Consider the following 22,160-nt stretch of genomic DNA (forward strand, 5'->3'; position numbering starts at 1 on the left):
ATGTCTGCTTATTATATTGTTCAGTTTTTATTTAATATTTAGATATATGTCTGGCTGCTTTATAAGTTTATTAATAATATTAGTGGTATTATTGCGTACTACCTAGTCAATTTGTTTACACCGGGTCGCATTTAATTCCTGTCCATGCTGACCTCTGTTGGTGAAGCATCTCTTCACACGACACACTGCCTGGTGTGGCGTCGAATTTAGCTTCCAGTTCAAAAACGTGTCCTCCCGGCTCCGTCTTGCCTTTTCTTGTTTCGCCACCGTACAAGGAAATTAGTGTGTGTGTGTGTGGGGGGGGGGTAATGAAAGAAGCCGGCGGAAGGTTGGACTGTGGGGTCCAAATATTTATCAAAAAATAAGTCGCCATTCTCTGGCGCGAGACCGAGCCGCGCGCCACCGACAGGGGACGCGCGCTCTTCCGGGGGCGCAGACTGCGACGCCACACGTGTAAACAGTGCGCGTCGCACCTCCACAGCAGAATCCTCCGGAGACGATGCCCTGCCTCCCTCCGCGGCCGAGCCCACTTCCTGGTGGAGGAGGCGGTGCCTGTGCCCTCGTAGTAAGTAGACGGAGCAGTGAACGCGAAGGTGGAGGCGGCTGTTGATGGTCAGCAGGCTCGACACCGCAGTTAGTTTGCACACTCTTTTTTTGGGGGGTGGCGGTGTTTTCGCTCCTTTGAAGAAAAACATGGGAAGTACGGTGATGGAGTCCAGCGAGGACAGTTCAAAGAAAACGCCAAAGAGGAGACGAAGTCTGCGGATTAATATGCCAGTGAGTCGGTGAAGTATAAACTATTTTGGCTTCTTAATTTGACTGCAATAAAAAAAAGGGTTTGTTGTTGAACTTGTCTCGCCGTTTTTGTTGCATCCTCCGCCTGTACTTGCACGCGACATAAAAGCGCGTGCGTGATTGACAGCTGTCATTGTGTTGCGACGTTTCAAGTTCTTCAGTCGCCTCGCGAGAAACGTCGTCTGTGTTGCGTCATTGGAAATGAAATTATATACAGTATTATATATAATATTGTTTTTTAAATATATAGATTTTTGGGGGGGACATTTTTCTTCCTTAAATATTTGTCAACAGTATGTCCAAAATCGACTCTTTAATGTGTTGTCATGACAGCCAACTCCCCCTGGCTCCAACGACTCGCACTATTGTAAAGCTGCGACCAACGATGTATTGTGTTGTCTGAAGATCCACAGAAGGTTATTCTCTTGAAGTATTGCGAGGACAAACAGGTAATATAAAAGTGAGGGAACCATTCTGGGAGGAAACCAGCAGGTCCTGTTTCATTACGGCCACTCCACTGAGGACCTGTTTATTTCACATTACACTGTATTAGGCCTGATTTACAGCTGCCTCTACGCCACTGGGTTGGGTGGTTGTTGTTGTTGTTGTTGTTGTTGTTGTTGTTGTTCTTTGCTTCATACGCCTACAAAGTGAGTGACATCACCGCAGCCTTTTTAGCTTTATCGAAACCTTCTGTTTTTCAAAGTCAAAGCATCCCCCGGACGCTATACCGTGGGCCCACTTTGGGGACAACTCTGTGACAAAACTCTGTTTTGTCTTGTAGCAAGGAGAACAACTGTGTTACTGTAGCTCACAGGCATGCGTGTTGGTTGGCATCCATCAGATCCACCTGCACGCATTCCCAGTTTACAATGCTAACGGATTGGATACAACTTATGCAATGGTTGAGACTCTTTGTTTTAGTTTGGAAACGGCAACAACAAAACAAAACCGCAGCTGAAAGTGTCATTTAAGTTTTGATGATGCGTTTGTGTGTGCAGGGATGTATAGATTAGATTAATCACTTCCCCAACAGAAATTGAGCCTGTCAATGCAACAATGTTTTGTGGCTCAAGTGCTGGATGTTGGAGCTTTTCCTTCCACCACATGAAAGTCCCCCAAACTCAACTGGGTGGAAAACGCTGATAGGTTTGTGTCATTTTTAACCGGTTTGTGTGGTCACCTAATTATACCAATCACAAACCTTCTTCCAGCTGAAGAGCTCAAGAGTGGAATGTGAAATTCAGCTCTTGGTATGGGGAAGGTTGGATGTTGCATTTGCCCGCAAAGGTTTTCCGCATTGTCAAAGCATGTTTTGCTTCTTTTTTTTTTTGGAGTGGCATAGCCACCAGGCATAGCATCTTCACAAATTGTGATGGGGCACGTGTTGGCCAAGGCGTTGTGTTACCCGTTGTGACTTGCCTTTTTTTCTGCTGTATTTCCTGAAAGTAATTTTTTGTCCTTGATACTCAGAACTCTTCTGTCTGCAGGACTTTGGTGCGTTTGCATCCCCACAAGTGGAGAAGAGACGCTCAACCAAAAAGGCCGATCAGACGGTACAGATATTATTTTCTGGGTTGTTTTTTTGTTTTTGCGTGTGTCATGACATGTGTTTCATTTGCTTGCCAATTGTTTGTTTTCTTGAGTTAACCCAACGCCGCCACCCCAAGTAAATCATTTATCTTGTCTCTTGTTTGTTTGCCTTCTAATACATTTAAACAAGGTTTTGGGCGAGCAAAATATTACTCAAGGCCATCTCTTCTATTCTGCCAACCCCTCACTGGCTTACAGTAACATTACGCCCACTGTGTCCGGGCATAGCTGGATCACACACAGGAAATTGATTTTTCTAGGTGAAAGCGGTCTCTTCTTACTGTCAGCTCTGATTGATTTGATTTGCAATCCCTGATCACTCCCTTATATCCACTACATATTTCACTTTTACCTCAGTCAAAAACCTGCATTCTCCTGTGTTTAAACAGGTAATTTATTTTCAGAATGAAGGAAAACACCCTGATAGTTGTTCACTGGCCTTAACAAGCTCTTGCACAATTACATAGTTGAAGTTGTTAGCAAACAGAAATGATGGGTGTGTGCTCTCCCTCCCACAGACTTGTCACAGGATTGGCTTAACCAAAAAATGTGCGTATGGAGTAGGTGCGAGCCTCTGAGCAAATACCACCCTGAACCTTCACGGAGCAGACCAGGCGAAAACAATTCTCCCCGTTCTGATTTTGTCATCAGTGGCCCCTTTTGCATCTGTTTTGTTGAGCCTGGGTATTATGCAGGCCTTTTTATCTACCAAAACAATGTTATCCAAAAACACTCCTGTTTCATTTGATTGTTTTCTGTAAATACACTCCTTCGTGCTGGAGATCGCTTCATGTTGTAAGTCTCAACTGTATCAGAGACCACAAATGGTTAAAACATTGGCTGTTGGCACATCCAAAGCAGACAGCAGCAGTCGGTAGTGGGAGGAGGCGTTCTTCATCTCCAGCGAGATTGGCTGCCGTCTCTTCTGTTTTTTGTTTTTTTTTGCTATTTGCACAGCGACAAGAGAAGAACTTCTGCACGTCTGTTTACATGATACTGACCTTGCAAAAGACACAGAAAGTCACAATAAAAAATGGGCTCAGTCTTGTTTGACAAAGAGAGGAAGGCCGATGATGAAGACAGCGAACCTGATGCTGCTGTTCCTGACTCGGGTGAAACATGATGCCCCATGCAGCCTTATATGAAGTATGAGAGAGATATGGAGAACCATTTGCATTTGTTTTATAAAACACATGCCTAATGGTTAACTGTGAATGCAGCATAAATTGCTGAATTGTGGGTATATGTTTTGCTGCTCAGCTCTAATTAAGTCTTTTAGTACCGGTATGTACAGATGAAGATATATGACATATTTAGGATTTTGTTGGTTCAGATAAAATATTCTCCGGAATGCAAATTGAGAACTGAAAAATGCTGCGTCAAAGAGCTCTCTATGTTTAAAGAAAGTAAGGAGTCAATATGGTTGGTATCTCTGTAACTTTTCTAGATCACGAAAGTCTTATTACACTCAGCACACGCTACTCACATTCTTATACTGCTTTTTTTACGATGTACAATTAAGTGTTACAATGGGGCTGTTGTGTATGTTGGGGAGAAACAAAAGAAAGAAGAAGTAACCAAAAATGGCAAGCTCACGCAAAAACAGTGCAATCCATGGCTGTCATTCCACGAGAAATCTCTCTGTGTTGTTGTTATGTATCTGTCAGCTTTCCACGGATAAGCTCAGCTCTGCTGCCTCTCTCTGCATAACACAGAGGGTTCACTCTGAGCATAAAAATCACACCTTTTTTTAAAAAACGCAGGAAAATACGGCCTCTTTCTTGTCTTTCAGGGTGAGCGCTGCATCCGTTCAGCCAGCCCCACCAAAGGGGGGTCGCCTGCAATGAGTCCGACCAGTGCCCCTCTGGCCCCATGTTCTCAGTCCGCTCCAGTGCAACTGAGGGCCGGCTCAAGCTCCCCCAGAACTATCTTCCCTTATCCCTCCCTTCAGGGCTCCTCACCCAAGTCCCCCCGCCGGCTCAGCTTCAGTGGTATCTTCCGCTCCTCGTCCAGTTCCACACCTGCAAGCATCAAAATCTTCTCCAGAACCAGGAGAGGTGAGTTTGAAAAAAATAAACACTGCACAGGACTTCCTACTCAAGATGAACACTCCGACTGCTGTATAGTGTGCAGCAGCGCAGTTTAATACTGGTGTCGTCTTGCACAAGAGCAAGGTCTAAGAGGAAGAGGGTTATAAAGGAAGTAAGACACAATTGATGAAACCATTATCTCAATGATAATTTGGGTTTCCTGTTGTATGTACAAGGCAAAGCCACACACAGGAACCTGTGTCTATCCGATTAAGTTCATGAGTTAACATATTTTGCAGCTTGTGGCAGAACTGAGATTAACAACATGGCATGCAGCATTTCCTCAGCTGAACAGCATTGTGCCAATAAGGAAGTAGAAGCCTAGATTTCCTCGTGGGTAAAAAAAAGAAGATTGCTTTGTTTTGCCAATAAAGTGCATTTCCCAACAGGCCACCATGGTCACGAGCATCGTCAGACTCGCTTGAGGAGAGGAGAGATGTTCCCTTATTATCAGTCAGGAAAAGAAAATGGTTGTCTTTGTGTATTGTCAGAATCAAAGAGTAGTCTTTATTTTAGCTCCAAATAGCATAGCATTGAGCTGTGCGTTTCAAAGCCAGTTTATTAGATTAAGTTACAGGTTTGGCATCCTGCAGGTGGGAGTCCAGCCATAGTGCATTCCTCAAATTAAAACTTATAACAGACATAATTGTAATCCTGGTATGCACTAAGAGGTGGAAATCAAACCGACGAGCCAGAACAAGGTCTGGTTTGATGAAGAACAGCCCCAACGGGCAGATTTTCAGCTCCCATGTAGTTTTGTGGCTGATTACATAACAAAAACTAGCTCTGTTTCACATGGAAACGGCGCCGCTGGAAGCAGCATCAACAGACTTGTCACAGGAGAAAGATGAGTCATATGTTTTAGGCTTGTACATACACCCATTCTTCTGTTTCCTCGCACTGGGTCAGTTTTGGCAGTGGCTGGTGGAATAGCTTTGTCAGGGCCAGTCCTCAAGAGTCGGCACGCTGCGTTTCCACTGGATATTGTTATTGAAGGTAACCAAACCAAAACACACCCATTGGCTCCAGCCCACTGGTGCCAGCTGCTCGTGTGATGTGGTTCGAGACGTTACATCCCCTCAGTTTGGTTTCCTGACTGACGATATGGCTTTAAGTGAACAGGCGCGATGATAATGAGGGAAGTATGCATGTAAATGAACATTACCCAGCGACTGGGTGGGCCAACAGCTTCTCCAGAGTGGGATGTTTTTGTAGACACCCTACTTTGGCCACAAGGGTGCGCTGAAGGCATAGTCTAGCCTTGATGTAGTTCTAAACAAATGTTGATTAAGCGGACGTTCTTATACATTATTATTATTATTATTATTATTATTATTATTATTATTATTGTTAACAGAATTTATTTTTGCTGTTTTGGTAAACATGGAGGTATTCTTTTAGACCTCTGATTTTGTATAAGTTGCATAACATGCATTAGTTGAATGTTTTCCCAGGTGCATTTATAGCCATATTTTCTACAAATATGGTCAGATTTTTTTTTCTTTCTCATCGGGTCTAAATACGCGTCTTCCCATTGCCTGGACATTGTCAGTCTCTCACTGCTAAAGGCAGCTGTAGTGTTTTTATACCCTTATCTGGAAGTGACCCGACTCTTAGCAGCTCTTCATACAACCATGCAGATCTCTCTCTCTCTCTTTCTCTCTCTAACTCTCCCTCCCTCCGCATTGCTACTGTGTGCTATATGTTGTCAGTAAATTAAAAAACGGTCAGTTTTGACTTTCTAAATTCAGACCATGCAGACCTCTTTCCACGTTGCTACTATGTGTTATATGTTGTCAGTAAATAAAAGAAACCGGGCAGTTTTGACTTTCTAAATTCAGACCATGCAGACCTTACAAGGGCAGAATGATTTTAATGTGAGTGTGTAAGCTTAACGAAACACACCATGGACAGTATTTCAAATCCTCATGGATCTGGAACTTGGAAACCTTCAACAGAAACTAAAGTGAATCTGTTTCACTCAGCAGGTACTGAAAACATAATCACAGTGAGCATCTTAGGGGTGTTTTTAGATGACTGTGATTTCATCACTGATATGAGCTTCGTACCGGACACACTGTAGCAAATGTAAGCAGCAGATACCAAGTGGGCTATTTGTCACGGGTTGGGGAGGCTCATGATATTGAATGGAGGCCTTCTGATCCGCAGACAGAACATGGGAGGTCCCTCTGCTGTCATCTACGTGGACTGGCCTCAGCAGTCTTAAAGGTCAGGCCCCGAAAATGACCAGACAACCGAAATGTACAAATGACAGAACTGCAGGACTCCCCAGCTTCAAACCACGACCTCCGTGTATTTTTATGTGTAGTTTTTAAACCTGAGGAAATGCCGGGATTGTGCGATCACTGATCCTGAATATATTGCGTGAAGTCAAGAGTGAGCCTGAGGTGCCTGTGCTTACGCTCCCTGTGTTGGGGAAAGGGAGGGCAGTGGAAAGGAGGGGGGCGGAAGACGTGCAGCCTGAGCCAATCGCTTGGTATCCTTTGTAGATCGGCGTCCTTTTACAGGCTGCTGACACGCGTGCTTATATTAGAGAGACGCCACCCACAGCTGCACCTGACAATTTACAGCACCGACACGGCTGAGAGGGGGAAGAGGCGCTCGGGATCCCAGTTGTTCTTTGCATCACTTTCAAGAGCGACGTTTCTCCGCCGAAGCTGTGTGGAAATTACAGTTTGAATACATTTTTCACCAAACGTATGAGCTGACACAGAGTACACTGCTTCCTGCTGCCCACTGTGCTCCCTGGATTGTCTTTCTTTTTTTTCTTCTTCTTGCTGCGGTTGTCATTTTCTGTTCCAAGTAAAAGTGGAACGCTGGACTTGATGGAGTAGTCGACATTAGTTTATTCTCCCGCAGAAGGAATCCTGAGGAACATTTTCTACATTATTCATCCACCGATTGAAGGTGACCAGTTTCCTCCTTTTTAAAAAGGACCATCTGTAAGGAGAAGAAGAGAAAAAACTGCTTCAAAGACGAATCGTTCTCTCGATCTGCGGATGTCAGTTGGATGTACTTTTTTTAAATTTAATTTCTGTACAACTTGCTCCATCGAGCAAATGGAGTGACTCTCACTTTGGACAATTCTGAGCCGACCCAATATTGCGATGCAGATGGTCATGGTCAAATTTAGTCTTGGATCCATAAACCACTGCGTTTCATGAAGAGGTTTGGCAGCCTGAGGAGGAGCAAGAAACGGAAGGAGCAAGATGGGCTAGGAGGGCGGAATCAGTCCGAGTCGTCATGTCTGTCCGGTAATGCGTTGTGCTCTTCAGGTGCTGCGTTTGCCTGCAGTCTCCTCTAGTAGTCTAGTAGTTTTGGATATCAAATATTTAAATAATGCTGATCACTATGGCCTTAGGTTTCCAATATAGTTCCAGTGCTGGTTACGTGGTCTCTGGTTTCACAAATGCATCTAGGACATCCGCACAGTGAAATGACACCAAAGTTATGGCCTGAGGCGAGAGGTTATAGCTTTCACTTTGCTTTATGCATTGTTGATTTATTCATACGTCTCACTTTTAATGTTAAAGCAGTGACAGCAATAGGTAAAATGTAGTCTGTATTCATCCTGTCATCATGGTAAATGAACTGACACTGTATGGATACAGTGTCAGTTCATTATTTCTGTCCCATATCCTAAGGGCTGTCTCTCCAGAATAGCCGCTCCATTTAAATACAGCTTTAATTAAACCCACAGAAAGCATTTAAGCTTGTGTAGGGATAGTCAGATATAGTGCGTCCAAGATGAGCGTTCGGGGCTTTTTCTTTCGTCTGGCCGACTTTTTATCTCTTTTTGTAATATTCTCTGAGGTTCTCATGAGAAAAAGCAGGCCAACATGAACAAGGACAGAAAATGAATGCAAAAGCGAAAATCAAAGACTATCATGCGGTCTTGAGGCAGCTATCGTAAAGTGTTAGCTCGTAATGCTTGATGCGCAAAGCGCTGGGAGCCTCCGGGAGGCGTTCAAGTGGCCCTTCATCACGGAGCACCTGATTTACAGCCAGCAGGACGTCGTGGAGTAGATGAGAGGAGCCCGTTATAATGATGTATGTCCAAATGTGGCTGTTTAAGATGTATAGCTCATCGTAAAGGCAGCATGCAGCACGGTGACACCTCAGCCTAAACATGAGACCTTCGATCCAGCGCTTCTGCTGGAAGCGTCGCTGCTGACATCTTCATGCGAAATTTCAGGAGTCTCTGTACTTCTCGCAGACATTTTGTATGTCGGTTTCAAGTGTGGCTGCTCTTTTAAAGGGTTTTGCCATGATGCAGTTTGCATACCTCCGTGACGGTTCGTCTGCCATTATCAAGATACTGAACCGCCACATGCTTCGTTGCAGAGAATCTTTATTATGGTCTACTTGGGGAAAATTTGTTTTAAGACGATATTGCTAATATGGTGTTATTGACTTTCATTGCACCTCTTGCTTCACAATCCACACACTAGTCCTTACAAACATCGCCATTCACAGGCGTGATTCCTTGTGTTTACACGGCTGGCCGGAGAGGGCTGTAGCACTGCGTCCACTGGAGCCTGTAGGAGCCTCGCTACCTCCTGAAGCCAACCAATGAGGATCACGTTGCTCCTAGAATCACCGGAGAACCACTTCACTGAAAACACGCTGGAGACTCCTCAGGGGGTGCACACTCTGAGAGGATCTGCTTTTACAGGTGTCATGTTAACACGACTTACTACTGTAAATTACAATTTAACAACCGATCGTGAGCAGCCTCTTGCTAGTCTGCCACCCTCCAAGCAGCCTCTATGCCTCCCAATTGCTTCACACATCTCATGCAAGTCCACAGAACATGCAGTTATTTTTCACATTCAACAAAAACAACAAAAAAGAACGGTAAACCTACACAATTGAGAAGCTGGAGCAAGGAAATGTTTGGCATTTTGCTTTAAAAATATTTGAAGGAGTTATGTACCATATGAGATTTTGAACATGAATATAGCAGCAAACAACTATATGCTATGTAAGGTTATGATGAAGGAATGGTGTGTGTGTTGTAATTCAAGTTTCTCTGCTCTTTGTTTTGGTAGCCGAGCCGGCCACGCGTGCAAGTTTGTGCATGCCAGTCCTTCCCTTGGCAACTGTTGGCCCTCGGCGTGTTTGTGAAGAGGCCCCTGTCGAACAGCATTGTAACAGCGAGATGGCAGAGATGCACATGTTCGAAGTATCCAGCTGAAGTCGACATTCCAAACTTTCCTCCATCAAAGAACACGTGGTGTTGGCTAGCTGGCATTAGTGGGACAGCTGACGAGCTAATAATTGCGTTGCATGAGTTGAGGAAGAAACGATGGAGGGAGGAGCTGTGGCAGACGTGCCCATTTGTTTTGGTCAGAGATGCTGGTATTTTGTTCAATTATCAACATTTGTACTCATTACTCTTACTGGTCTCCAAGGTTGGGAGATTAACCTCAAATCAATGCCACTTTTGTCATCCTGCGTAGACAGAGCTTTGCGAAGTGCATCTTTACCAGTATGGGCTATGTTCTTCTAAAATATTATATAGAGAGTACTGCAGGTTTATTTAATGTGTGAGTAGTTGAATGGACTAGACTACTTGCAGCGATCTATTTCCTGTGTGGTGTCTTGCTGCCCCTCATTAACCAGGACGAAGAGAGGGCTCTCAGCCCCGCTGTTATCTCCTCCTGTGGAATGTGCCACAACGGCGCGGCTAAAATAAGAAGGCTGCACTGCGGAAGCAGGTCAAGCCAAAGAGGGCTGGTGCTCGCCAACTAAATGTCAAGAGATAGTGCGGAGTGTGCTCGGACAGACCAAAGAAATGCGTTCACTCGACACATAGGGCTTCTTCATATATGAAAAGTATCTCCTGATGTATGATTCTTTGTTGTGATTGCATTTGAAAGAAAAGAGAAAGTCATAAGAAATGATCTGAAAAACAATGTGCCACACTGGTCACAATATGGGCACTTCTGTCCTGGTTCGTTTACATGATCCTAAATAGTTAATTTCTCACTCATATGTTTAAATTACTTAAATAAAAATCTCAGCTTGTTTCAACAGATTATTGGATTGTTGTGTGGGGCAGTTGAGTCCTCATGTGACATTTACATACTCTCGGCTTCACAGTCACCCCCGTGTTGGATATGTAGGCATGCGTGATCAACTGGTGGAGGCCCTTGTAATGTGAACCATTCAGTCCTCATCACCCATTTCCCTTATTACCCGGCCTCAGATATTGGTTGGCGGAGGCGGGACAGCACAGGGTGTCGCATGTCACCCCGGGCGAAGACTGTGATGCCTGATGTGAAAGAGCATGTGAGGGCTGTCAAGTGACTGGCACCTGCAACCTGACACTGTGGCAGGTCGAGCTGCGTGACAGGTAGCTGACTGCTACACCAGAGTTTATTGTGGCTGCTTATGTTGTAATCGGCTTAGTTATTGTGGCGGGACGCCAGGAATGAGAAAAAGACATCCCACATGTCTGATTGGGTAACTTTCTGCAGGACTGATACATTATTGATCACTCTTTAGAGCCTCTATCGAGATGAGATGAGCCATCAAAGGTTTTTTTTATTGATCAAAAGCAATGCAGATGTCAACAGCTGTCAATTTCAGCGTTATGGAAGTATAGGCCATGAGGATAACTGTAGCCTTAAGTTAGCGGTTGACTATAATCAATTGCTTCATTGATGCATTTTCTTTTACTATTTAAAAAAAGATGATTACATTACCTTTTGAAGCATAAAGTCAAACTAAATGCATGTGCAACCAATATTTAAAAATGTTTAAAAAGTAAAACTAAATTAAAACATGTATATATATTTTGTTATTTAATTATGCGATTGTATCTCCTTTTGTCATATGTAATATTTGTTAATTATTATTTGAGGCGTTTTAGCCTTTCCAATTCCTTTCCCATTCGAATGTAAAGAGCCTATTTGTCACCCTAAAAGTTTAATGAGGTCCGACCCACGGGGACGAGTTCTCATCTTTCAGCCAGTAATCCCACGCACACAGTATCCAAGTTACCTCTCACCAAGCTAAAGAGAGTATTTGTTAGTGTGAAGGAAAACAACTCGTTACAAAAAAAAATAATAATAAGCGAGAGATGACACAAGTGAAACGAATAAACAAGCTTCTGCACACCCACACAGGTGTTTTCACTTCTGGGTAATTAGTTATTTGATCAGGCCAAATTAGTGAAAACAGCTGTGTGGGAGAACTTTAAAGAGCCTATAGAAAGCCTTTTTTGAAATGAGCTTGTGAATCATAGAGGTTTGTAGGTGTGTTGATAAAATAGAATATGATACATGACATAATGTGATTAGTAACTGCCATCTTCGTGATGTGGTTTTTGTTTTTACAGTAAATGCATAATGTATCACCATGAACTTAAGATGAATACATTTATGTGCAGGATAATACTTTCATTAACAATACGTGGATAATACATCAAACGTAAAAAACCCTTCCAAAAGAAAAGCACCACCTCAGTAAATAGTGACGGTAATGATGCTTGTTATTGCTATAAAAGACGACACGTGCCACAACTTGTATTTAAGTTGATATTATGTTTTAGCCGTCTTTCTAATAGTGGTTCATCCACGTCTGTCATGGATTGGCCTGAAACTCTATCTCAGGCATTTGTGTTGTTCTTCAGTACCCAAGACTCTCCAAGTCCCTGGTAGATCAGATATGCATTCCTCTTCTATTATAGCATGTGACAGCACTGATGGTATCTGCAGCCGTCATGATTTTAGCACCTTGGCTTGCCAACGAGACCTATCAGCGATGTCAGTCCAGTGTCACTAAAAACACCAAAAAAATGTTTTTGTTTTTATCCCTCCGCAGCCTCTGGACTCTCCACACCACCCACCACCCCAATCCAGGCTTGTGTTCCTGTGTTCACCCAGGAGGCCCAGCCGAGCGGGCCGAGCCCTGAACGCCTGGAGGCGAGCGCTCGATCCCGCTCAATCTCCGCCCCTCTAGACACAGGACAGCGCCTCAGCCTTCCCTCCGCTAAACCCCCGATCTCGGGCTCGAGCCCTGTGCCATCCTACGCTACCTCGCAACAAGTGAGTCACACTGCAATTCTTGTGTTGTCATTCCAGGTTGTTTGTTTGCCTGTTCAGTCACTGTTGAACAGCAATCAATACATGATTGTGGCTATGACTCAGCCAAATATATTTAGTTGTGACTATGGAGCAGAGAGATTTCACATCACAGGTACAAAACTAGTTTCACCTCCAAAGGTCACCTCCATTTTTGGGCTTTAGAAGCAGGTGGCTTGAGTTAACTAGAACTGACTGAACTGTCCTGGGGCTAAAATAGGTGAAATATGAATTGCTTTTACAAAAAATAAACCTGAATATGTGACTAAATTTGCAAGTACCCATGTAATGTGATTTGCACCACTTCCGTATTGGTTGTACTAAGTCACATTTTATGACGGTACTGATGAAGACAACATAGATACTAAGATGTTAAAAAACTACTCATAATTTTTTTCTGCCCATGAGTCATGTGCTGCTTTAGTCTGTGTCATGAGGGTTTGCTTGGGCATTGGTGAACAGAAAGCATAGATTCAAGCTCTGACGCTTGAGCACGACATGTGTGTCAGCAGGCCCGTGTTTGCACTATTTGCTCTGAGAATATAAATATTATCTCTGCATTGAAGCAATGTCTCAAACGGCATAAGACGCCAAACTGAGCGGGCTCAGTGTTTTATCGGAGGGTGTAGGGGGGGTTCCGTTGTGGGTTTTTATTCACCACGGTCTGCGTCAGGGGGTGAGGCCAGATTTCCCTACAGCTAGTGTGCCCATTTAATGAATAGGTATCCCAAGGTCTGTCTCCACCTGTCAGCCGTGAGTGATTGTGCATTCTAGCTCGAGAGGGTAAATCAATATTTCATCGCCAACATTGTATACCGTTGGTATTAAAACCCATGGAGTCATGATTGTGGTTGAGGAGTGATGAGCCACAGTGCATGTTGGCCTCTGTCATTCATAAGGGGAGGCTGACCAAATACTCTTCATCTTATTTTCTTTCTTTTTTACAAAAGCAATTAATTTAATGGATTTGTGCATGTTTGCTGGAATACAAAAGCAGGCTAAGTGCACGCTGTGATGCAGCAGGGCAAAGATTTCTGAAAGTGCAGGAGTGTTTTTTTTTTTTGGCAAGAGAAGCGTTGTGTCACCATTGCAGGGCGACGCTGGGGACCGTCTGGCTTCCTCACTCGGCTGCAGTGGCTTGTTGAGAATATGCTTGCAAATTAGGGAGTCAGGAGGAATCGGGTATATCAACTAGCACCCTTTTGATAGGCTATGCAAATCTCTCTGCATGACACAGCATATATCATACTCGCTGAAATGTGGCGTGCAAGATGCAAATTGCAACCCTTTTGCATGCCAATTTCTCACTGCTGAGACTTGGAAGAGCTTTTTTTGTGAATCCCTTCTATGCTGCCTATTTTGTCAGGAAAAAAAAAATAGCTTTGAAGCTGTGACAAGGCATCCCCAGCTTCTTGCTGCTAAGCAACGCAAAGGGATTTCCTAATATGGTGAAGCAACCCAGGTTGCCCTGCATGGAGGGGTGTGTCCACAGCGCGTGGAGCTTCCTGCTTTTTAAAAAAATAAATAATAATCTCCACGCTGTTCAGTGTAAGACTTTTCCCCGTGTGGCAAGTGTTGTTTGGTAGATTAAATTTAACGCATAATTCATCTGATTTATTACGGCGGGAGTGATTCTCGCGCGCCTGTGGTAGTGGCTGTTTGAGCGGCGCGTAGACGTTGGTCCCCACCCCCCACTACTGCAGCAAATGGATCAGGACTGTTCCACTCTTGGGTTTTAAGGGGTGTGTGTATAGTCTAATAATACAAATAATGATAACGTGCCATTAAAGTTGCAGCTGTACAGCACAATGTTTACTGCACGTAACCTGCGTATTTTTAGCGGACTTGGCGGAGCTTTATGTAATCGGTGAAACGCCGGAGCTGCGCGACGGTGTGTGTTGTGCGTGCGTGTGTGTTTGTTTGTGTGCGTGGTTTTGGTGTTTCTGCGCACCGCGCACTCGGTCTACCGGGGCCGCTAGGGAAAAGTCGCTTCACCCTGCTCGCTCACTCCCGATCTACGGCAAAGTTTTTCCGTGTGTTGTTGTTGTTCTGAGGGACTTGCTGCGATCTTTATTGCACTCTTCTCCTCATTTCCCTTTCACAGGTCTACGGTTTATTCGAAGGCATGCTGGAGAAACTTGAACTAGATGATGATGGTAAGTGTCCCACTGCGTCGACCCAGTGCGCTCCTTTTTTCTTTTTTTTTGATACCTTTTTTTATTTGTTTATCGCAGCTGGCAATACAATGGAAAGGTGACGTCGGGATGTCACAGGTATTCCAGCAGTTTCTTAGAGAAAGGATGTAGTCGGGCAAAGCTACAGATGTAGGCAGCGTCTGATCAGTCCGGTCCACAGACCCAGCGACTTATCCGCTGTGAGTTGTCAGAAATTGGAGGGATTTCCTCTCCAGGCGACTGACTTTTACTGCGTTGTTGTCATAACGCATCCATTTATCAAAATATATGAGAATGAGGTCTTGAATGATGAACACATACATGTACAGGACTGGAAACACTACCTCCGTTTACAGGAGATACACAACAGAAACTAGCATTTACAAATTATTATTTAGACTGTTTCTGGTAATCATTCAAATATCCGAGAAAAGTAAAGACAAATGTGGGAGTACCCAGAGCAGCGATATGCCTTTTTGAAATTCTAATATGTCAGACCAGCGATCACTTTTGTTTTTCAATTATCCACTGAAACATGTTATACTTAATAATGATGCACAATTAAACATTTATTTAGATTTCTCAGTCAACTAATAGCGAACTCAGTGTTTCTCCATCATGTATGTGTGTGTGTGTAATCTCCAAACTGCATCATCAGTGAAGGACAGAAGTTCCCAAGTACCGCTGTCTGTGTTTTTCCACAGTTTCTGATCTTGTCGGTGCTTAAAGCAGATCTAAATTATCAGAAAGAGGGAGCAGTAAAGTGGCTGTAAGTGGTCCAGACCCGTAATGGTTGTTTATGCTCGGAGTGTGTTTTGTTCTCAGGCTCTCATTATTTATGTATATATATTCCCTGTGATGTTTATCTGTCCTGTGAAAGTATTTTACAGGACAAGCGTCTTTGTGTACTATGAAAAGCACTATATAAGTTGAAACTATTATTATTATTATTATTATTATTTTTAATTTCCTGCTTTTTTTTTGTTCTTACAGCTGCTGAACCTGAGAGTGATATTTACATGCGCTTCATGAAATCCCACAAGTGCTATGACATCGTCCCCACAAGCTCCAAGCTGGTTGTGTTCGACACGGCACTCCAAGTCAGTACTGCGACAAAATGAAGTTGTCTTGGCCTGCAGACAAACCTTTTTATTCGATGTCCGGGTCGCTTGTCTTGATGACCGAAAAAGACATTCGCCGAAGGTTAATGTTCAGTAAAAATGTGCAGGACTATTTGCCTCGGAGCAGTTTATACGAGATGGTTGATGCAATTGTCATAAAGCGGTTAAACAGTAATCCTGTGTAGATTTGGTCTCTTTGATGTGTAGATCTTCAACCGCTAAATCCACTGAAGCGCAGGCTTGAGAGTTCTTATCTAAGAGAAAATGGAAATACTAAAACCAGCACAAAGCCGTCAGGAGCTTAGCGCACACTTCACAAAACACATCACAAGTCTCTCCTCCACCTATCTGACGGAAAACCAAAAAGTCATCAGATGATGATGATGATGATGATGATGATGATGAAGGCTGCAAGCATCTATTATTTTTGATGAGACATTAATTTTAATTCATAAAGTCTTGCAATGTCTTGTTTTGTCCAACCAACACTCATAATTTAATTAGTTTAATATGAAAACATATAACACACAAGTGGCAAATCTTTAAATTGCTTGGACAAGTGAATATTTGCCCTTTTCATTTAACAACTGAATTGATCAATCATCAAAATTGCTGCCAAAAGATTTATTTTTCTATCATCTAATAGATGAAGTCATCACCCATTGTTGTGAAGTATTGTGTATAATGTAATTCTTCTTCATTTCAACTTTTTGCCTGACAGGTGAAGAAAGCGTTCTTTGCCTTGGTAGCCAACGGTGTGCGAGCTGCTCCATTATGGGACACAGAGAAGCAAAGCTTTGTGGGTAAGAACCCCAAAACCTCGTCACAACATTGTCCAAAGACAAGACAGAGCTTGGCAATCAAGTGTGAAATTTGCAAGAAAACAAAAAGATTTTAGATGGCTTTACTCTTCTTACTCTGTAGTTTTGACTCCAGCACAATCTAGACTTCAATGTGCACTTTAAATATTTTTAGTCCACAATTTAGTTGCTCAATTACATTGCTCATCTCTATTTTGTGATTTCTCCTGTCGGTCATGTCTTGTGGAGTGTGATGCTTTATATTGATCAAAGGTCGTGAGAGCCGCCATAAACCAACACAGCAATGACTCCTCTGTATGAGTGAGTGCTCGTAGGAGGAGCTGGAAATAATATTTAACCCCTAAAGAAATTATAGCAAGCAAAAAAAACAAAACCTTTCTATTAATAGTGTCAAAAGCCAAACCAGCGCGCGGTCGGCTGTGTTGTGGTGGGTTTTTTTTTAATCCTGCGGAGAGTTTATTGTAAGTCAGCCTGTGATGAATAATAAATGCTAGGTCAGCGTGAGGATAGAGGTGGAGGGGGTGATGTGTTGTTTGGCCCACGCTCTTGTAAGCGCTCTCTGTTCTACCCAATCGCACAATGCCTGCAGGCACGGCGCTCTATATTGTTCATAGATTCAGTGTGTTTTAATGCCCGTTTTCATTGCAGGAATGCTGACAATCACAGATTTCATCATCATACTGCACCGATACTATAAGTCCCCGATGGTAAAAGTCTACATGACATAATATTTGCATGGGGATTTCTTTTTGTTTTTCTTCTTCTACCAACATCTACTTCTTGTTTTTCAGGTGCAAATATATGAATTAGAGGAGCATAAGCTTGAGACGTGGAGAGGTTAGCATCACAATCATACCCTCATGTTTCTGTCACATGCATAATGTAAGGTTTTACTTGTTTGACAAGTAGAATACAAAATACTTAAATATTTAATTTCTTGCCATAGAGGTTTACCTTCAAGCGACATTCAAACCTCTGGTCAACATATCACCTGATGCAAGGTATGTTGTCTCACCATGCATAATGAATCGTTCTGTTTATTGCATATTTTTGTGTCCACGCGGGCCGATTTTTAATCGTGCAACTTGTAACTGCTCATTGTGTTTGTTGTACTGCAGCCTGTTCGATGCAGTGTACACACTCATCAAAAACAAAATTCACCGCCTGCCTGTCATCGACCCCGTCACAGGGAATGCACTTTATATTCTCACACACAAGAGGATCCTCAAGTTCCTCCAGCTTTTTGTGAGTCCAACACAAACCCTGCCGGTCTGTCAGTGAATGAGTGTTTAGCCTGCACAGCATTTTAATCTTCATGATGGATAATTAGGATTCCTTGTGCTGGTCATCTGCTCCTCCACTTCCCTTTGCCTGCTGCCCTCTAGTGGTCGATGTGGACATTGATAAAACATGCCATTACTTAAACGGATTGGAGAGTGATCCCACCCAGTGTGTGTGTGTGTGTGTGTGTGTGTGTGTGTGTGTGTGTGTGTGCGTGTGTGTGTGTGTGTGTACATACTCCAGATGTGTGAAATGCCAAAGCCAGCTTTCATGAAGCAGACTCTCGGGGAGCTGGGCATCGGTTCGTACCACGACATCGCTTTCATCCACCCCAACACGCCCATCATCAAAGCACTCAACATTTTTGTGGAGAGAAGAGTGTCTGCCCTGCCTGTGGTGGATGAGTTGGGTAAGATCAGAAATGTCAAGTGTTGACAAAGTAGCCTAATAATTTTACTAAACCTACTTGCGTACTGGAGTTCTTTTATGTTCCCTACACAGGCAAAGTTGTGGATATTTACTCCAAGTTTGATGTGATTGTAAGTTGACATTTCTTCTTTTTTTTTAAAAGAAACTTAATGCCAAGTATTGAAGGCTAAGCTGCATACTGGTTGGTTGTCTCACTTGCTATGACGTGTTTTCATGTCTGTTCAGAACTTGGCTGCAGAGAAGACGTACAACAACCTGGACATCACGGTGACGCAGGCTCTTAAACACCGCTCTCAGTACTTCGAAGGAGTCATGAAGTGCCATAAAATGGAAACCATGGAGACCATTGTGGACCGAATCGTCAAAGCTGAAGTGAGATTTTGAGAACGGGACGACGTCTGTGCTCATTAGGTGAGCCGGGCAAAACCTCCGGACTGACGTGAAATGTATCTGTACCTTGTGTTTGGCGTTTTTCCACCAGGTGCATCGGTTGGTGGTGGTGGATGAGCGCTCAAGCATCGAGGGCATCGTCTCGCTGTCCGACATCCTCCAGGCCCTGGTGCTCAGCCCAGCAGGTATAGATGCTCAGCATTGTTAACCCCAACTCCCCCCTCTGTCCCGGACCCTGAGCTCTCTCCCCCACCCCGCCCTAACCCTCGGCCCAGGTAGGAAACGCACCGGCGTTGCCGCCTGTTGCTGGCTGTGAGGAGGCGGCATGGTGGTGTCTGACATCCTGGTTGTTGTGCTGGAGGGTGTTGTGTGTTTTTGTTTTTTTTAGGAGGGTGGGGCATCTGTCAGGACAAGAAATCCCTAATCCCGTGTCAGCTCTCACAATTGCATTGAAATATGTTTGACACACACACACACACACACACACACACACACACACACACACATATATACATACATATATACATACATACATACATCTGGGGAAGTTGTTTTTCATCATACAGCAGCTTCAAAGTGTCAATATAGATGAGCAAATTGATATTTGATGAATTCATGGAGTACTTTTATAGGACAGATTGAGGGAGGTCGAGAAACACTGGGTTTGAATGTAAACCAAAGCCTAATCCAGGTAGACGCTTTACAAATTAATTTATGTTTGGCTTTTACCAGATGCAATGGCATTTTGCTTGAGCTTTACCTTTGATGTGAACGTACTTTGGATTGATACGCTTGAAAGCAAATAACGGATGTATGCATATGTTTAGTGATTTCAGTGTTGGAGGTTTTCCTTGGGTTCAGATCAGTAGGAAACATGACACGTGACAGTTAACTCCCAACTGTAAAAGATATTTCAACCCAGGCTTTCTTTAATGTTTATATTTGTGCAGCCTCAATTTAGGGGAAACTAACCAACCTGCTGTAAGATCTCACTGGGTCTCAGCAGCGTCCACTCTGGCCTTCATTCAGAGCTTCAAAAGAAAAAACAAAAAAGAAGAAAAAACTATTTGAAAACGGGAAGCTCAGTGTAAACAAACATGTATATATGCTATACAGATAAGTAGGCCAAATTATTCTTATTATTCTCCTACTCTTTTGACTTTATTGCCGCTGGTCCTGGTCGGTCGAACGAATGGAAGTATTTCTAACTGGAGATGTAATATATTTTTGAAGGCTGAAATGGTCTTTTTTGTTTGTTGGGAGAGATCCTGCCGTAGACTGGGAAGTCTTCCAAAAACCAAGGCGCTGCTGTGGTTGTTATGCAGAATGACTGACTTTGATAAATGCATGCAAACATTCCCACAATATTTGGGTTAAATGTAATACTGTCCTAAGTGTTCCTCTTTTCTGCAGATGCCTGTAAGGAGGAGGCCCTGACGGAATGAGAGGGAGGCAGCGTCGGCTGGAGTGGAGACTTGGTGGGAGTAAATAAGTGTGGTGGTTGAGGTCGGGCGCGTGGTCTCACGGTGCCAGAGAGCCCTGCAACAGATGCAATGTAGAGGCTTGGAACCAAAGAGATAGGCGGCTGAATGAAGTGGAATTCCTGCACTGAGGGTGGATTTTCTGAGTGTTTTTTTTTGTTTTGTTTGAACACTGATCAGATGCACAAACACACAGACACACACAGAGCATACTGTATACCTACTCGCATACATAGACCCATTATGGTCACTTGCTTGGTGAAAGGTGGGGAAGTCTAGACTGCTCCTGATGACTTGGGGCTCCAGTGTTTTTTTGGGTTGTGTAGTGATGATCATGCTGCTGTCATTGGTGGATTTTAGTTTTAATTTGAAATCCATACGGAATATCATCAACTCCAGGAAAGCTTGTCAGTTTCTGGTGTTAGAACAATCAAAGAGGCAACTTATTGTTTGGTAGCAAAACAACACTTCATCTGAAATGTGGCTCTCACAAAAAAAGAAATAATAATAAACATTCGCCAGTGCCAATGGAGGGATTAATGCTGAATCTTCATTTGTGCCTTTTGTTGCCAAGCCCACACCACTTAAAACTGACATAAAATTGTATCCTTTTGAATTTGTATAGTCAAATGAGTGTATTTTCATTTTTTATTTGATTGTATTTTCTCTGATTTTTAAACAGTCAAAATGTCAAATGTCTGTGGAAAAAAGAAAAAAAAGATTATCCTAAATGAAATCAAAATAATTCTGGCACAAACATGCAGTGGTTTGGAGGCAAATGCAACGGTACATCAAAAAGGATTTTATCAGTCGTCATTGCTACTCCTTTTATGTAACGTTACACGACCGGAAAAAATATCTTTTCAGATGTTAGTTCCCAATTGTTTTGATGCTCCAGATATTCTAACACTCGCAAACATGCGAAACATTCACGTTATCTCTGCCGTAACTCGACAGGACTCATCTCCATCTCTGACTGTACATAGGATCGTATTTCTTTTTCTTCTTTTTTTCGGGAAACTTGTCTCACAAAGCTTTATTTTTATGAATGTGTCAAAGTGTTTAAAGAGATTGCAGTTTTATTGTTATTTTTGTAAATATATTGTTGCAATATGTCCGGTTCAAAGAGACTTTGCATCAGATCAAAATGTACTGTAAACGTGCAAGCATGAGAAACTACACTTCAGCAGTATGAATGTCCTTTGTTTGACTTTTCTATTTTTCTGCCTGCAGAAAAATAAATGGACACTGAATGTACCTTAAAGCTGTGTTCTTATGTTTTAATTTAGTTTTGACGTGCTTTAAATTCATTTGTTTAACTCGTCTCACGATGTCTCATCAGTCCCTTTTTAATCAATAGATAACAGCGTCATCCCATAGGAGGTTATTTTAAAATGTCAGAAATGGATTCCACGTCCTGGATTACCACCCAAAACTACTTTGATGTTGTCCAAATCAGCTAAGCAGTTGCTGAAATATTGCCCATAGGTCTGTGGGTGATTATGCTAATGATGTTAATCATGTTATGCAAATGAGTCAACATTATGCTCGTTTCTCAACGCCGGGGACCCTGAGAGTGTCCCATGTAAGGTCGCCGTCCAATCAGTACAGTCCTTACTTACTTACTTTGTACGTGAGGCACTCTCAGGTTCTCGTGGCTGCCTCAGAAGCTGAAGGAGCGAGGAGAAGTCTCGTCCTGAAGTCTCGTTAAATGACGTATCGCTGGTCGAGTGCTGGCCGGCGTGTGCAGAGTCTGACGCGTTGGGAGGAAGGGACACATGTGATCTGAAAGATTTGCAACGTCACGTCTGAATAGGTGCGATTTTAGTTTGAGCCAGATGAAGAGCCAGAGAAGGAGCTGCTGCTGCTGCTGC

At 43.2% G+C, this 22,160-nt stretch overlaps 1 protein-coding gene across 7 annotated transcripts; it reads left to right on the plus strand.

Moving 5' to 3' along the window:
• Positions 1-443: 443 nt before the first annotated feature.
• LOC137803319 (5'-AMP-activated protein kinase subunit gamma-2-like) lies at positions 444-21,550 on the plus strand. 7 transcript variants are annotated; one of them, XM_068601687.1, is made up of 16 exons: positions 444-565; positions 2,286-2,351; positions 4,181-4,445; positions 12,330-12,553; positions 14,694-14,745; positions 15,757-15,863; positions 16,606-16,687; positions 17,354-17,412; positions 17,497-17,542; positions 17,652-17,706; positions 17,824-17,950; positions 18,230-18,395; positions 18,488-18,525; positions 18,641-18,787; positions 18,897-18,990; positions 20,219-21,550. In XM_068601687.1, the coding sequence occupies exons 1-16, from the start codon at positions 500-502 to the stop codon at positions 20,248-20,250; spliced, it is 1,626 nt and encodes a 541-aa protein (XP_068457788.1). In that variant the 5' UTR covers positions 444-499; the 3' UTR covers positions 20,251-21,550. The 7 variants fall into 7 exon arrangements, 6 of the variants coding, with proteins under 6 accessions (XP_068457788.1, XP_068457764.1, XP_068457778.1 ...); XR_011080055.1 differs by having other exon boundaries at positions 453-777; positions 18,897-19,080; XM_068601663.1 differs by having other exon boundaries at positions 453-777.
• Positions 21,551-22,160: the final 610 nt, after the last annotated feature.

This window comes from Clinocottus analis, unplaced genomic scaffold (genome assembly GCF_023055335.1).
Source record: "Clinocottus analis isolate CAN_PGR_092001 unplaced genomic scaffold, fCliAna1.0.p SCAF_11, whole genome shotgun sequence".
In the NCBI taxonomy this organism is placed as follows: Eukaryota; Metazoa; Chordata; class Actinopteri; order Perciformes; family Cottidae; genus Clinocottus; species Clinocottus analis.

Bases quoted from the DNA above. Each gene is read 5' to 3' on its own strand.
- LOC137803319 (XM_068601663.1), top strand. From the start codon at position 610: ATGGTCAGCAGGCTCGACACCGCAGTTAGTTTGCACACTCTTTTTTTG. The intron at 778-2,285 runs GTGAGTCGGTGA...TTCTGTCTGCAG, and splicing joins GTCTGCGGATTAATATGCCA to GACTTTGGTGCGTTTGCATC. The intron at 18,991-20,218 runs GTATAGATGCTC...TCTTTTCTGCAG, and splicing joins CCTGGTGCTCAGCCCAGCAG to ATGCCTGTAAGGAGGAGGCC.